Source organism: Myxine glutinosa, chromosome 14, assembly GCF_964187855.1.
Source record: "Myxine glutinosa chromosome 14, kmMyxGlut1.1, whole genome shotgun sequence".
In the NCBI taxonomy this organism is placed as follows: domain Eukaryota; kingdom Metazoa; phylum Chordata; class Myxini; order Myxiniformes; family Myxinidae; genus Myxine; species Myxine glutinosa.
The window spans coordinates 9,842,033-9,856,981 of record NC_136274.1 but is presented as its reverse complement, the minus strand read 5'-3'; the positions used below and the strand labels follow the sequence as shown (position 1 = coordinate 9,856,981).

Here is a 14,949-nt window from a genome sequence, read left to right as displayed (position 1 = left end):
AGTTGGAATAGAACAATAGATGAAAAAGAGTGAGGGACGGTGGCGGACACAATAACGTATGGGGTGGGCTTGGGGAGGGTTAATGAGGGTAAAAAAGATCACAAGTGTGGATCAGGGATGAAAAGTTGTTCTTCACTTGATGCTTTCATTGTCCTTGTTTCCAATTTTTGTAGTGAACAAATTCTCTTCCTACATCGATCAATATTTGACAATGCTGTGAAAAACAATTTGTTTGAATCTCCCAAAATGTAAGCTTAAGGAGAATTATCCACGTTAGCTTCTGCCTGAAAATTTAGCCGCTGTGCCTCGTGAGCATGTAGTTTACCTGTGACGTTTGTGTGCCCTTTCCAGGCAGCGTTTGGGAAGCACTCCAACGGGAAAGCTTTCCCGAAGAAAACCTTCCTTTGAATAATGAAAGTCCGATCTCCACCGCATCATCGCACGGCTGCCCAACCCAAAAATCAATGGACCTCAGTAGCAGCGCAGACTCTTTCAGTTTCCTTCACAGTTCCTTCTCGGCCTTGGACTCTACGGCGACTGCGTATTTGGGAGTACCGACCAGTCCACCCCTGAGGCTCGTGTAAATTTTTTTGTAAAAAGGACACCGAGGAGTTCAGACAAACCCTCTGTACAATTTGCTGTCCGTGCCGGTGTGTTTGTTTAAAAACAATCGTTTCACACAAAGCCTGCCATGCCATCGTGAATCCACGCACTCCGTGCACACGAGCTGCGGCCTTCCATCACGGGTTTCATGATTTACCAACATTGTAAATATCTTCGACTCCTCCTCTCTTCTTTTTAAAGATGCATGTACATAATTGCATTTTGTGTAGTTGAAAATACTCCGGCACTGGGCTGTGGGTGTTTCTTTTCTAATGAATGTTTTGTATGCCAAAGGTCCATTAAATATCTGCTTTTAGTGAAATCCAGCCACTCCAAACCTCTTAAGCAATGATTTCAACGCAGACTCCATGCGAGAAAGTAAAACATTATGTGCACCGATTGTGTCCTGGCTATTATGTTTAATAGCTTTAATTGTAATTCCGACAGCAGTTAAGTGTAGTGCATACAGAATGTAGGTGAGAGCTCGGTTTTCTCAGAGAAATGGCCTACATCATGAAAATGTGAATTACTTACTGCCTGCGGTGCATCGCACTTCTGCCACAAAACACAATTAATATTATTATTGTTATTATTATGATTTTTTTTTTTCCTGAAATATAAGTAGAGACGGGAATTGGATTCGAATGTGGTAAACTTTATTTGAAAAATCTGCGAAACCTCAAGTCTCATGAATGAAAGATGAGGAAGAGGGAGGTTCGTAGGAAGATCCGAGGGGCACAGGTAGATTGAGATAGATTTTAAGGGTCATTCAAAACGTGCGGTACAAAGAGGATAATTAATGGAGAAATTCAAATAGTAAATAACTAAAACGGCTCACTGGAAATCCAATTACAAAGGGAGCCGATAGTTCTATTTATGGATTATTGTTTTATTTCTTTAAAATAAATCAATACTGTGCAGATCACCTGTAGGAACTGAGGAAGATTGCTGAAGATGGGATGGCACCCAAGACAGGCTGATGGAAATTTTCATTGGAAACGTTCGTTTGTTTTTTCCCTGAATTTATCAAATGACGAGTTGAAGCATTTATTAACACATTCGAGGAAAATGGAGGACGAAGACTCGTTCGATTGTCCCTCACTACATCTTCCAATTGGGCATTGGGGGCTTGTTAATCTATACTATGAGATGTTTGTCTGTCTCCAATTTTCTCAGAGACAACCAAATTGATCTTCCTCAAACTTTTAGAGGTTCACCATTGAGCACCGGGGAGTATTTTAGGCGAAAAATATTAATATTTTGAAAAATTTGAACAAAAAGTGGGGGTTTTTTTTTTCCTAAATCACTCTATGGTACATAAGCCTTTGGAGCTATGTGAAAGGTAATATTAAATGAGCAGCCAATTCCTTGGTGGATGTAGGGAAATGTTTTAGGCCCTCACAAAATAAAATAGAAAAATTTTTTGACTTATTCTAAATGCCAGCAGGATTAGAACAACACCGAGCCGGGTATCCCTCTCTGCTCGTTAAATGTAAAAATTACAATAGAGTACCTCGTCTTGGGTGCAGTCCTGTCTTTCACAAACTTCCCCTATTTTATTTTGTGCAACATCAGAATAACCATGTATTCAGCAGGAATCAATGTGACGTGGGCTTTAATCGAGGAAGGGGCTGTGACGTCAAAGATGCGATGGTACGGCGCGTTTCTTCTCATCACAGATCTCCACGAAGAGAGCAGCGACTGCTTGTGCGCATCCCCAGTGTATTGTAACCCCGTAGCCTCCATGGCCGTAGTTGTGGATCAGCTGGTAGAGGCAAACGTATAAAAAGGAGTGAGAAAAGGAAGAGCAAGAACAGATACATTCAAAGTACACTGCCCCCATGCCAAATAAATATATAACCTCCAGCGCGGCATTGCCGGGATGCCTTTGATGCCCGGCAATACCGCCGTGCAGCTCACAGAGACTGAATTGGGTGGGAGAGGTGTACAATAATTGATTGATTAATTGCATAATTAACATCAATAAACAATAATCATAAAATATTTTCTTAATCAATTGGCAACAGCATACCTAAACGACCAGTGCTTCATTCGAAGCTATAACATTTAGAAAATTAATTAAATAAGTCATTAATAAAAAATTAAATAATTAATTGATTCACCAATAAATAATTAATTGATTAAATGATTAATCAATAAATCAAAAATATCCTTGATAGCCACATCACTTGGTCCCTGTCATGTCCAAATATTAGCTTCCCAGGTCAAAAGGTTCCTGAGATATTGGCCAAATGAGAAAGAAAATAAATAAATGATTAATAATGAAAATAAATAAATAATAATCATTAAAAAATCAAATTTATCAATCAATTCGGTCACAGAACACATAAACCACCACCATTTCATCAGAATCTGTAACTGGGGGAAAAAAATTTTTTTTAGTAATTAATCGAATAATTAAATAATTAATCGATTCATTGATTAATTGATTGATCAATAAATCAAAAATTTCCTTGATAGCCACATCACTTGGTCACTCATGTCCAAATATTAGCTTCTGAGCTCAAAAGGTGCCTGACATATTGGCCAAATGAGAAAGAGGATAAATTAATAGATTAATAATGAAAATAAATAAATAATAATCATAAAAAAATTAAATTATTAATCAATTCGGTCAGAGAACACATAAACCACCACCATTTCATCAGAATCTGTAAGTTAAAAAAAAAAAAAATTAGTCATTAATCGAACAATTAAATAATTAATCGATTAATTGATTAATTGATTAATTAATAAATCAAAAATAGCCTTTGCAGCCAAATCACCTGGTCATTGGCATGTCCAAATATCAGCTTCCTAACTCAAAAGGTGCCTGAGTTAATGGTCAGAAGAGAAAGGAAATTTGATTAATTAAATAAGTTTTTTTTTTTTTTTTTTTTTGTATACTGAATCGAGGCTCGTGAAAGAGCTAACATTTATTTCACAAACAAATCAACCAGACAAACAAAATATACAAAAAGAGGGAGCGGAAGACAAGATGGGGAGAGAAGGGGAAGCACACAAACATAACATTTGAGAGCAGGGAGATGTGTGGGAGGGAGAGGGCTTGGGGGGGGAGGCGTGGGAAGGGGGGGGGGGGGGGGGAAGGTATGAAACAAAAGGGGACCGAAATTAGCGGGGGTAGAAAATATCAAGGTTTTGGATGGGGGAAGATAAGAGATGGTGGTGAACAGCTGTTTTAAAGACCTGGAGGGAGGAGTGGGATTGAAGGGAGTGTGGGAGTTTGTTCCAGAGGCGGGAGAAAAGAGGAATGAAAGAGTGAAGGTGAGCAGAGAGCCGAGATTTCGGCAGTTTAACCATCAGAGGGTTGCTGGCAGATCTTGTGCGACCTGTAGGAATATTTGGGGGACAGAGCACAGAGAGAGCTGGGGGTGCAAGGCCGGAGAGGAGTCGGTAGAAGACAGAAAGACCACCTACCTGCCTGCGGTGAGTGAGTGAGTGAAAGGCCCTCAGAGATAGCTTCATCGTGGGAGATTCCAATGATTCTGAAAGCTTTGGATTCAACAGCGTGAAGCCGAGCCAGGTGTCAGGCAGGAGCACCAGCCCATAGGGGAGAACAGTATTCCATTGAGCTGCGGATGAAAGCCTTGTATGTGGTGAGGAGCTCAGGTGTGCCTAGGAAGGACTTCGCACGACGGAGGATGCCCAGTCGGCGACTGGCTTTGGAGGCCAGCTTGGAAATGTGGTTTTCCCAAAAAAGATCATGGCAGATAGTGAGACCCAAAAGCTTGAGCGACAGAACTTCTTGGAGAGGATTATTCAGAAAGTGGATGGGAGGGTTGTCCAGTCGATATTTTCGGAGAGACATAGTAAGAGAGTGAGATTTGTCAGGATTGAAAGACATGTTCCACTTGTTTGACCAGTCTGTGATTTTGTCCAGGTCTTCAGAGAGTGAACTTTTTGGCTTAGACTTCTCACTCTTCTATGAGTGTAGATTTGGTGTGAAAACAATGTCCAGATTGGACCGTCCACTTTCATTCTCACATCACATGCTAACATTGTGTTCCTTCATCCTACTCATCTGTGAAACCATCGTACAGCTCCTGTCAGTCTTTTTACTGCTTTAAGTTATTAAAAGTGTAAAATCATCATCACTTTACCTCAAATCCTATGTTTATTTATTGGGCCCCTGTATCTACCTTCTGGCCCATGTATCTGTATCTGTCGAACCCCATAATCTTGATAGAATCATAGCTGGCCAAACACTTGGAATTTGTCTTTCAATCCTGACGAATCTCTCACTCACCATCTCTCTCCGAAAGGATTGTCTGGTAAACCTTGTTCCTATCTTCTCTTGATCCTCTTGAGGAGGTTCAGTCATTCAAACTCCTGGGTCTCTGATCAGCCATGATGTCTCTTGTGCAAACCGCATTTCAAAATTGGCATCCAGAGCCAGGAGCCGACTTGGCGTCCCCCGTTGTACAAAATCCTTCCTTGGCGCACCTCAATCGGCACCCAACCCCCACCTACCCCAGGTGGCCATAGAACACCTTACCCCGCACAGTCATGAGAAATAAGGATTTGGGCCGGGTCTGTGAACGGCAAATTTGATTGGTCATGATGGCGTCAAATACCGTAATATTCTGTCCAAGTACTGCTAAACAGAAGGGTTTTGAAAGTGCCCTAAAGGTGATCATGTGGTCTGCCACCGACCTCATTGCAAAACAAAATCCAAAATCCAGGACTCATTCGTTCCACCTCCATTCAAGTTTTTTCTTCCTGGGAGTTTGCTTCTGTTCCATCTTGTCCTCCTTGAGCTCATTCCTACCCAATTCTCTTAATTCTCCAAGTCTCCTTATATATTGTCCCTCAGCCCTGCCATTGATGTGTCCTCTTCCCCTCCCCCCCCCCCCCCCTCACTTCCTGCTGTTCCTTTTGTTCTGTTACTTCCGGATCCGTTCTGTGTTCCAGATCCTCCACGCACCTCGACATTATATCAAAAAGTCCTTCTACTCTTCCCATAACTTCTTTTTCTCCAATATGATCCTTCGCCAGCCATTTATTTTGCTCCTTTATTTATCCGCTGTCTTTCATCTCTTCGATGAGCATAGATATCTATATGTTATTTTAATGTAAACAAGCACTCAGGTATATCATAAACCAGGTTGATGGAAAAACAAAACAAATTCCCTCAAAATCCTGCAAAATTAAGGGAATGTATGCCAATCTATATAAACTAGAGCGACTAACAACACAAAGTTTCCAAGCACGAAAACAGGCCGAGTCTGTGAGCGGCAAATTATAATATTTTGTCCAAGTACTGCTAAACGGACGGGTTTATAAAGTGCCAAAAAGGTGATTTGTGTTCAAGTATATATTATATACAGTACTAGTAATAGTAATAGTACCACAACCATCCGCGACCATGTTGTGGAAGGTCAGCCGGGGCCCACGCTTAAAAATAAATCCCCCCCGCCATCACTTTTACATCTCTATTCACTTTTTCTGCAACCGCTTGATCGATTGCCACGGAACTCTCAACATGGAAACGCCGACCCATGGAGAATCTTAGACAATGGCCTCGACATTGCTTTGCTCGGCCTTGGTCAAATAATTCAAATAAAATGAGGATTTTAACGTTTCAGCACAGCGTCTTTTGGAGAGCAGGCCAGATACCAGACTGAATCAAGAGTATAATGCGGTATAATCTGGAGTATCATGCCAGCTGGGAGATTCTATCAGAGATACTGTCAAGACTACCGAACCCAGAGAACAATCAGGAGCTGTAGTTGGACACATGCGTACAAGGTGTCGAGGTTGATGATGTGGACGATGACCATCGCTTTGACCTGATCCATTTCAACTCCAGGAAACAGAACCAACTCAGGGCTGATGATAGAGCACGTTGTTCACTGAGGTAGGCCTACTACAATTATGGAACTCCCAGTGGACCTTCGTCCGTACTGGCCATACCATCATGAAATTGGGATTTCTTGATGGGGTTCCAGTCAAACGTCGACAGATACTAATTCCAGAGCAGATACGTAATGATATCATCGAAAAGGAAAAATGTTAGACATGCGAATGCGTTTACTGGCCGACATTATCTGAACGAACGTGTAAGGCATGCCAGGAGAATCTACCAGAATCATCATCATCATTTCATGGCCGCTTCCATGCTTGCATGTGTAAGCAGTGGTGGACCTAATGGCCGCTTTGTCAAAAGGAATATTTGAGGCATGTTTTTTGTTGCCGGATGCCCTTCCTGACGCCACCACAGAATCAGCTGTGGACCTAGCCTTTGTCTACAGAGACACAACCTGCAAGGTAGCAGGAGGATTTGCAATCAGAGTTTCCTTCTCCTAGGTGGACTGCCTGCCAAGGCGGAAGAGCTCCACCTACCGTGGTTGGATTGGTGAATGCCATAGCAAGTCCTCACAATGCAGGGCCATACCCACAACACCTCTCGGGTACCAACCTACTCCGAGATCTTCCAGACATTTAGCCAGTGCCCTCAAGAACACTGTTACCATGGTGCACCCCTAGGAGGTAGTCTGAAAATCTTGGCAAGGGCAGAGGCGAAATGTACCGGAAGGAAGGGCTTACACACTCGGCCTTCTTTTCGCCAGCAGAACTATCCCGCGACCATAGCTAAAAGCAACGAGAACGACTCGTTGCTTTTAACTATTGCCACGAGATATATCAGGCCAGAATAAAGGGGTAAACGATGAAAACTCATGATGATAGTGTAAAGTGATGATGTGTAAAGGTGGCAATGACAGACCTATCTCATAGTAACGGATTCTTACATCAACTACACATTTGTGAAGAGAATGGACGACACGATTAGTCAGTCATGCAGTGGCCAAGGTCACCTCTGAGTGTTTTAGTATGTTCGGTCTACCTCTGGAGATCATACCAGACATGGACCCCAGCACAACAAAGCAGCCTGGCCGGAATTATCTAAATTGGTCAATGGATGTCGGGTTTGGATTGTGAACGTGCACCAATGGTTCCCTACCCTGGGGAAGTTGTGCCACGCTGCAATGAATCCTGCTCTTCTATCGTACAGATGCCCAATGGTACACGTCGTCGAAGAACCGGGAGAACCACTTGCATGAACTTCATTCACCAGATGGTTGCGTCAATCTGAAGGACGAAGCTACCCAACCAACATATCATAGACCACCAGTTGCTGACCAGTACCTTTCTACAACGAGAACCTTTTCAACAAAGGATGCCCTTTCAACAACGAAAACCGACTGGGAAGCCTCCGTTGTGAAAAGTAGTTCCTTGGCACACACAAACTTGTGTCCACCTGCAAGGCCTTCATCCGCAGCTTGAAGGATTACTGCTCTCCCCTCTGGGCTGGCTCTCCTGCCTCACATATTGCACAGCTTGATGCCATGGAAACCAAGGCCTTGAAGATTATTGGAATTTCCTATGATGAAGCTGAATCTATGGGCCTATCCATTCGCCATCACAGACAGGACAGTGGTCTCTCTGTCTTCCACGGCCTCCTTTCTGGTCTTGCACCCTCTGTTCTTTGTCACCCTCCCATGGGTTTCCGAAGGGTGCACGCATTCCACAGAAAACCCTTTCTGCTGAAACTCCCAAAATCCTCACCTCCACTCAAACTTTCCTCTATTTTCTCACCATGTGAAACTAACATCTACATTATCTTCAATCTCATTCTTCCCTCCAGGTCTTCATTTCAGATCATCCCTCATCCAAAACCATGATCTTTTCTACCACTGTAAACCCCCGCCCTTGCCCAAGCCCACCTCCTTCCAAACATCCAGTTATTCCTTCCTGAGAGTTTGCTTCTGTGTCCATCTTGTCCACTCCATGTATTCCCCTACCCTCATTGTTCCCCACATCTCTTATTTCTCCAAGTCTCCCTCTATTTTGTCCTTCAACCCCACTGTTGGTGTTTTCCCCCATCTTTCTGCTGTTTCTTTTCTTTTCTTCCGTTGCAACCCCTTCTGTTCTGTACGTGTTCCAGCTCTTCCACAAGCCTTGACTTTGCACATAAGAAAATCTCTGGATATGATGTAAAGTGTGTTCCCGCATAACTGCAGCAATGGTCGTTTTGCAAGACACAGACACAGTAAGTATTTAGCTGGCATTGAATTCATGGCAAGAACATGTTGCTTTAAATGATTTGAGGAATAATCGCAGTGATGCCTAATGGGTTTTTCTGGAAGCTACAAGGAGATGCAGCTGTTTCCGTTGTGTCCCATGAGATGTCCCTGAAACTGGTGGGTGAAGCTACTGTCTTCACTTTTTATGTGTATGATTTCCAGTTTTAATAAATTGGTTCCTTTTGATATTGAAAGCATTTGTACACCACCCCTCCACTCCTCCACCCCTCCACCCTCCCTAATACATCTCCAGATGCTGCTTGACGTCATCGCTGATCGTCGAAGGGGGAGAACCGAGTATTCACTTTGTTTGTTTTCTTGTTCGTCTGGGCGACATCTCAGCGATCCTTTGAGCTAGGAAGCTGGAATTTGGGCACAATAGTGAGCAGGTGCTTTGGCAAAAACATTATTTTTTATTTTTTGATTAATCAATTAATTGATTAACTACTTAATTATTATCGATTTATTAAGTACTTATTTCTTTTCTCTCTCATCTTGGCATTATCCTAAGCACCTTTTGAGCTCAGAAACTGATATTTGGACACAACAATGACCAATTGATTTGGCTGTAAATGGTATTTTGATTTATTGATAAATAGATTAATTATTTTATTATTCGATTAATGACTTAATTTTTTTTTTTTAAGTTGCACATTCGGAGAGAACACTGCTGGTTTAGGTATGGTATTAGAACTGATTAAGAAATGAATTATTTTTCGATTATTATTTATTTTTTGCAATTAATGAATCAATCAATTATTGTGAATCACTTCCCCCCAATCAGGTGGTGTATTTTGAAGGTAGCTCTACTTGTTGTACACCGCACCTTTCCTATGCCATCTCCAGGCGCTGCATAATGTCATTGCCGGGCACCGAAGGGGGCTCGGCAATGACGCACGCTGAAAGGGAGTACTCAGTTTTCACTCTGGTTTCTTGCTTTCTTGTTTTCTTGTTTTCTTTCTTGTTTGTCCAAGTGATATCTCAGCCATCCTTTGAGCTAGGAAGCTGAAATTTCGGCACAATAATGAGCAAGTCCTATGTCAAAAAAATTATTTTTTGTTTTTTGATTAATCAATTAATTGAGGAGTTATTTAATTATTAGCGATTAATTAAGTACTTATTTAATTGATTAAATTTCCTTTCTCTTCTGACCATTAATTCAGGCACCTTTTGAGTTATACCCCGTTCTCACTTGAACGATTTTCTACGCGAATGCCGTGCGAGTACCAAATCGTACAGGGTGTACGGGAGTCGCACGACAGTCTGTTGATTATTCGCACAGCTTGTAGGGGTGTTGTGTGTAATCACTGGTAATTCGGACAGGTCACATGCCCATGCGAGTTTTTTCAACTGTTGAAAATTTCCATATGGCTGTCGCACATTTCGCATTGTTCGCATTGGTCGCATCGATTTTATGCGATTCGCGCGGTTCGAACGGCGATTGTACGGCGGATGCATGGCACTCTGATTGGTTGTACAGCGGTTGTACCGCATGCGCACAGGTCGCACGCGAGTTGAACAAAAATCGCACTGCGCTTGCGCGGGACTCATTGAGGTTGTGCGGCAGTCGCACGCAATTTGAACCGGAAAAGTCGCACGAGAGTTTAATGGCAGTCACATGGCAGTTGTACAAGTGAGACGGCACGGAAAAAAAAACAGGGAAATTCGTACGGAAATCGCACGGCTGTACGATTTTTTAGTCGCACCGCAGTTGTACAAAAAATCGTTCAAGTGAGAACGGGCCTTTAGGAAGTGGATATTTGGACATGCCAATGACCAGGTGATTTGGCTGCAAAGGCTATTTTTGATTTATCAATTAATCAATTAATCGATTAATTATTTAATTATTCGATTAATGGCAAAAAATTTTTTTTTAAGTTACAGATTCTGATGAAATGGTGGTGGTTTATGTGTTCTATGATCGAATTGATTAATAATTTAATTTTTTTAATGATTATTATTTTAATTTTTTTATTATTAATCATTTATTTATTTTCTTTCTCATTTGGACAATATCTCAGGCACCTTTTGAGGTAGGAAGCTAATATTTGGATATGACAGTGACCAAGTGATGTGGCTATCAAGGATATTTTTGATTTATTGATTAATCATTTAAAATGATAAATTATTTATTGATTAATCAATTAATTTTTTTATTTTTTATTAATGACTTATTTAATTACATTTCTCAAAGATACATCTTCGGATGAAGCACTAGTGATTTAGTTATGCTATTAGCCAATTGATTAAGAAAATATTTTGTGATAATCTCTTATTGATTTTAATTATACAATTAATCAATCAATTATTGTGTACCTCAACCTCCCACTGCAGTCTCTACAAGCTGCACTGCGGTATTGCCGGGCGCCTGAGGCGCCCTGGCAATGCCGCTCTGTAGGATATTTAATTATTTGGCATGGGGGCGGTGTAATTTGAATGTATCTGTACTTGTTTATTGTTGTTTTTTTTCTTCTTTAACTCGAGAGACAAAAGAAAGCTCACCTCAACCTTGGAGAATCCAGATCCAAGTGTCTCTCTTTCCAGTCGGATGGAACTCCGACATGGACGTAATCCGGCCCATTCATCCACAACACGGGCATTCTGAAACAAACACGTCAATTTGAAATGTCCAGGCTTGTGCAAGCACACACAGGTAATGTCGTTCTAACTCCATACATTTCATCCCAGGTTGAAAGGAACATTTTATCATGTATTGTAGTAATGATTCCCGTTATCATCAATATCATTAGGTCCCTCATCATCATCAGGTCCCTCATCTTCATCATTAGGTTCCTCATCTTCATAAACACCAGGTCCCTCATCATCATAATCAGGTGCCTCATCATCATCATCATGTCCCTCATCATCATCATCATGTCCCTCATCAACATCTGTGTTTGCCTCCAAATCCTGTGTCCTTAACCCATCGCTCTCTGTAACGCACCTGACCCAGTCAACCCCAGCTGCTCCTGGATGAGATTGAATTAATCACATTTGAACATCTGCCCCGTTGTGGACTTCAATGAAAAAATTTACCACTTTTGAACGTGCGCCCCTTGTGGAATTAAATGAAACAATTACCCAGACTTTAATGTGTGCCCCCTTGTGGACTTAAATTAAACAATTAACCAGACTTGAACGTGCATCCCCTTGTGGACTTAAATTAAACAATTAAGCAGACTTGAATGTTCGTCCCCTTGTAGACTTAAATTAAACAATTAACCAGACTTGAACGTGCATCCCCTTGTGGACTTAAATTAAACAATTAAGCAGACTTGAATGTTCGTCCCCTTGTAGACTTAAATTAAACAATTAACCAGACTTGAACGTGCATCCCCTTGTGGACTTAAATTAAACAATTACCCAGACTTTAATGTGCGCCCCCTTGTGGACTTAAATTAACCCAATTAACCAGACTTGAACGTGCATCCCCTTGTGGACTTAAATTAAACAATTAAGCAGATTTGAATGTTCGTCCCCTTGTAGACTTAAATGAAACAATTAACCAGACTTGAACGTGCGCCCCTTGTGGAATTAAATGAAACAATTACCCAGACTTTAATGTGCGCCCCCTTGTGGACTTAAATTAAACAATTAACCAGACTTGAACGTGCATCCCCTTGTGGACTTAAATTAAACAATTAACCAGACTTGAATGTTCATCCCCTTGTAGACTTAAATGAAACAATTACCCAGACTTTAATGTGTGCCCCCTTGTGGACTGAAATGAAACAATCATCTAGACTTGAACGTGCGCCCCTTGTGGAATTAAATGAAACAATTACCCAGACTTTAATGTGCGCCCCCTTGTGGACTTAAATTAAACAATTAACCAGACTTGAACGTGCATCCCCTTGTGGACTTAAATTAAACAATTAACCAGACTTGAACGTGCATCCCCTTGTGGACTTAAATTAAACAATTAACCAGACTTGAACGTGTGCCCCCTTGTAGACTTAAATGAAACAATTAACCAGACTTGGAACGTGCGCCCCCTTGTGGACTGAAATGAAACAATTAACCAGACTTGGAACGTGCACCCCCTTGTGGACTGAAATGAAACAATTAACCACATTTGAACGTGCACACCCTTGTGGACTTGAATGAACCAATTAACCACATTTGAGCGTGTGCCCCCTTGTGTACTTAAATGAAACAATTAACCACATTTGAACATGTTCTCCATTGTGGACTTGAATGAAACAATTAACCACATTTGAACATGCGCCCCCTTGTGGACTTGAATGAAACAATTAACCACATTTGAACGTGCACACCCTTGTGGACTTGAATGAAACAATTAGCCACATTTGAACGTGTGCCCCCTTGTGGACTTGAATGAAACAATTAACCAGACTTGAACATAAGCCCCATTGTGTACTTAAATGAAACAATTAACCACATTTGAACATGTTCTCCATTGTGGCCTTGAATGAAACAATTAACCACATTTGAACATGTTCTCCATTGTGGACTTGAATGAAACAATTAACCACATTTGAACGTGCGCCCCCTTGTGGACCTGAATGAAACAATTAACCACATTTGAACGTGCGCCCCCTTGTGGACTTGAATGAAACAATTAACCACATTTTAACGTGTGCCCCCTTTGTGGACTTAAATGAAACAATTGACCACTTTTGAACATGTTCTCCATTGTGGACTTGAATGAAACAATTAACCACATTTGAATGTGCACACCCTTGTGGACTTGAATGAAACAATTACCCACATTTGAACGTGCACACCCTTGTGGACTTGAATGAAACAATTAACCACATTTGAACATGTGCCCCCTTGTGGACTTGAATGAAACAATTAACCAGACTTGAACATAAGCCCCCTTGTGTACTTAAATGAAACAATTAACCACATTTGAACATGTTCTCCATTGTGGACTTGAATGAAACAATTAACCACATTTGAATGTGCACACCCTTGTGGACTTGAATGAAACAATTAGCCACATTTGAACGTGCACACCCTTGTGGACTTGAATGAAACAATTAACCACATTTGAACGTTTGCCCCCTTGTGGACTTGAATGAAACAATTAGCCACATTTGAACGTGCACACCCTTGTGGACTTAAATGAAACAATTAACCACATTTGAACATGTTCTCCATTGTGGACTTGAATGAAACAATTAACCACATTTGAACGTGCGCCCCCTTGTGGACTTGAATGAAACAATTAACCACATTTGAACGTGTGCCCCCTTGTGGACATGAATGAAACAATTAACCAGACTTGAACATACGCCCCCTTGTTTACTTAAATGAAACAATTAACCACATTTGAACGTGTGCCCCCTTGTGGACTTGAATGAAACAATTAACCACATTTGAACGTGTGCCCCCTTGTGGACTTGAATGAAACAATTAACCAGACTTTAACATACGCCCCCTTGTTTACTTAAATGAAACAATTAACCACATTTGAACGTATTCTCCCTTGTGGACTTGAATGAAACAATTAGCCACATTTGAACGTGTGCCCCCTTGAGGACTTGAATGAAACAATTAGCCACATTTGAACGTGTGCCCCCTTGTGGACTTGAATGAAACAATTAACCACATTTGAACGTGCTTCCCCTTGTGGACTTAAATGAAACAATCAACCAGACTCGGTGGTGCAATGGTTTGACATTTAGAGAATGCGCTTTTAGATTGCGTGGAGGTCGGTGGTTCGATACCGAACCCAGCCGAGTCATACCTAACACTGAAAAATGTACGTGCTGGCTGCTGCTTCCTTACTTGATGCTTAGCATTTAAAAAGGATCGAGGACGGACCACCAAGCATGGGTTGGTAGCTATTGTGCAGGATTTATGGGTATAATGGCCTCCTCCTGCGTTTATGTTCCTTTTAAGGGAACTCATCATGCCTTGGCATTTGTCAGAGAAACAAAATGCAGCATTTCCACCTGATGTACTTTTGAGGCCAAAAGCTTAACACTTCACAAATAGAAATACAGAAAGGATTTCATGTTTGCAACAAACAGATTATGCTGTTACAGCCGCCCGTCCGTCGTTCCAGTTTCACTGTTAAAATCCGGAGGGTCGCACAGTCGATAGCTTCAAAGACGTCCTCGCTGGATCACGTGCCTAAATGCCACAATCCCGTGCCAAGTAAAAACCCAAAGCAATCGAGCATCACACCAATCGACATCACATGACTGATTCTCATCTCAGACCGAGCATCCTGAGTCACGTGACGCAATCTTCTAGGTGGTGTAGAGGC

General features: G+C 41.5%; 2 protein-coding genes across 2 annotated transcripts in view; one reads left to right on the top strand and one right to left on the bottom strand.

Annotated features, from left to right (window-relative positions):
* The window catches only part of LOC137439422 (uncharacterized), a 100,116-nt gene extending 99,116 nt beyond the window's left edge, over positions 1 to 1,000 (top strand). The window contains exon 11 of the mRNA XM_068135161.2: positions 352 to 1,000. Within this exon, the coding sequence (XP_067991262.1) occupies positions 352 to 584 (233 nt within the window). The 3' untranslated portion in view covers positions 585 to 1,000. The remainder of the gene's footprint in view (positions 1 to 351) is intronic.
* Positions 1,001 to 1,237: 237 nt separating this feature from the next.
* The window catches only part of DAO (D-amino acid oxidase), a 95,123-nt gene continuing 81,411 nt past the window's right edge, over positions 1,238 to 14,949 (bottom strand). Inside the window, exons 10-11 of the mRNA XM_068135158.2 lie at positions 11,211 to 11,309; positions 1,238 to 2,368 (exon numbers count right to left, since the gene is read on the bottom strand). Coding sequence (XP_067991259.2) covers positions 2,243 to 2,368; positions 11,211 to 11,309 — 225 coding nt within the window. The 3' untranslated portion in view covers positions 1,238 to 2,242. The remainder of the gene's footprint in view (positions 2,369 to 11,210; positions 11,310 to 14,949) is intronic.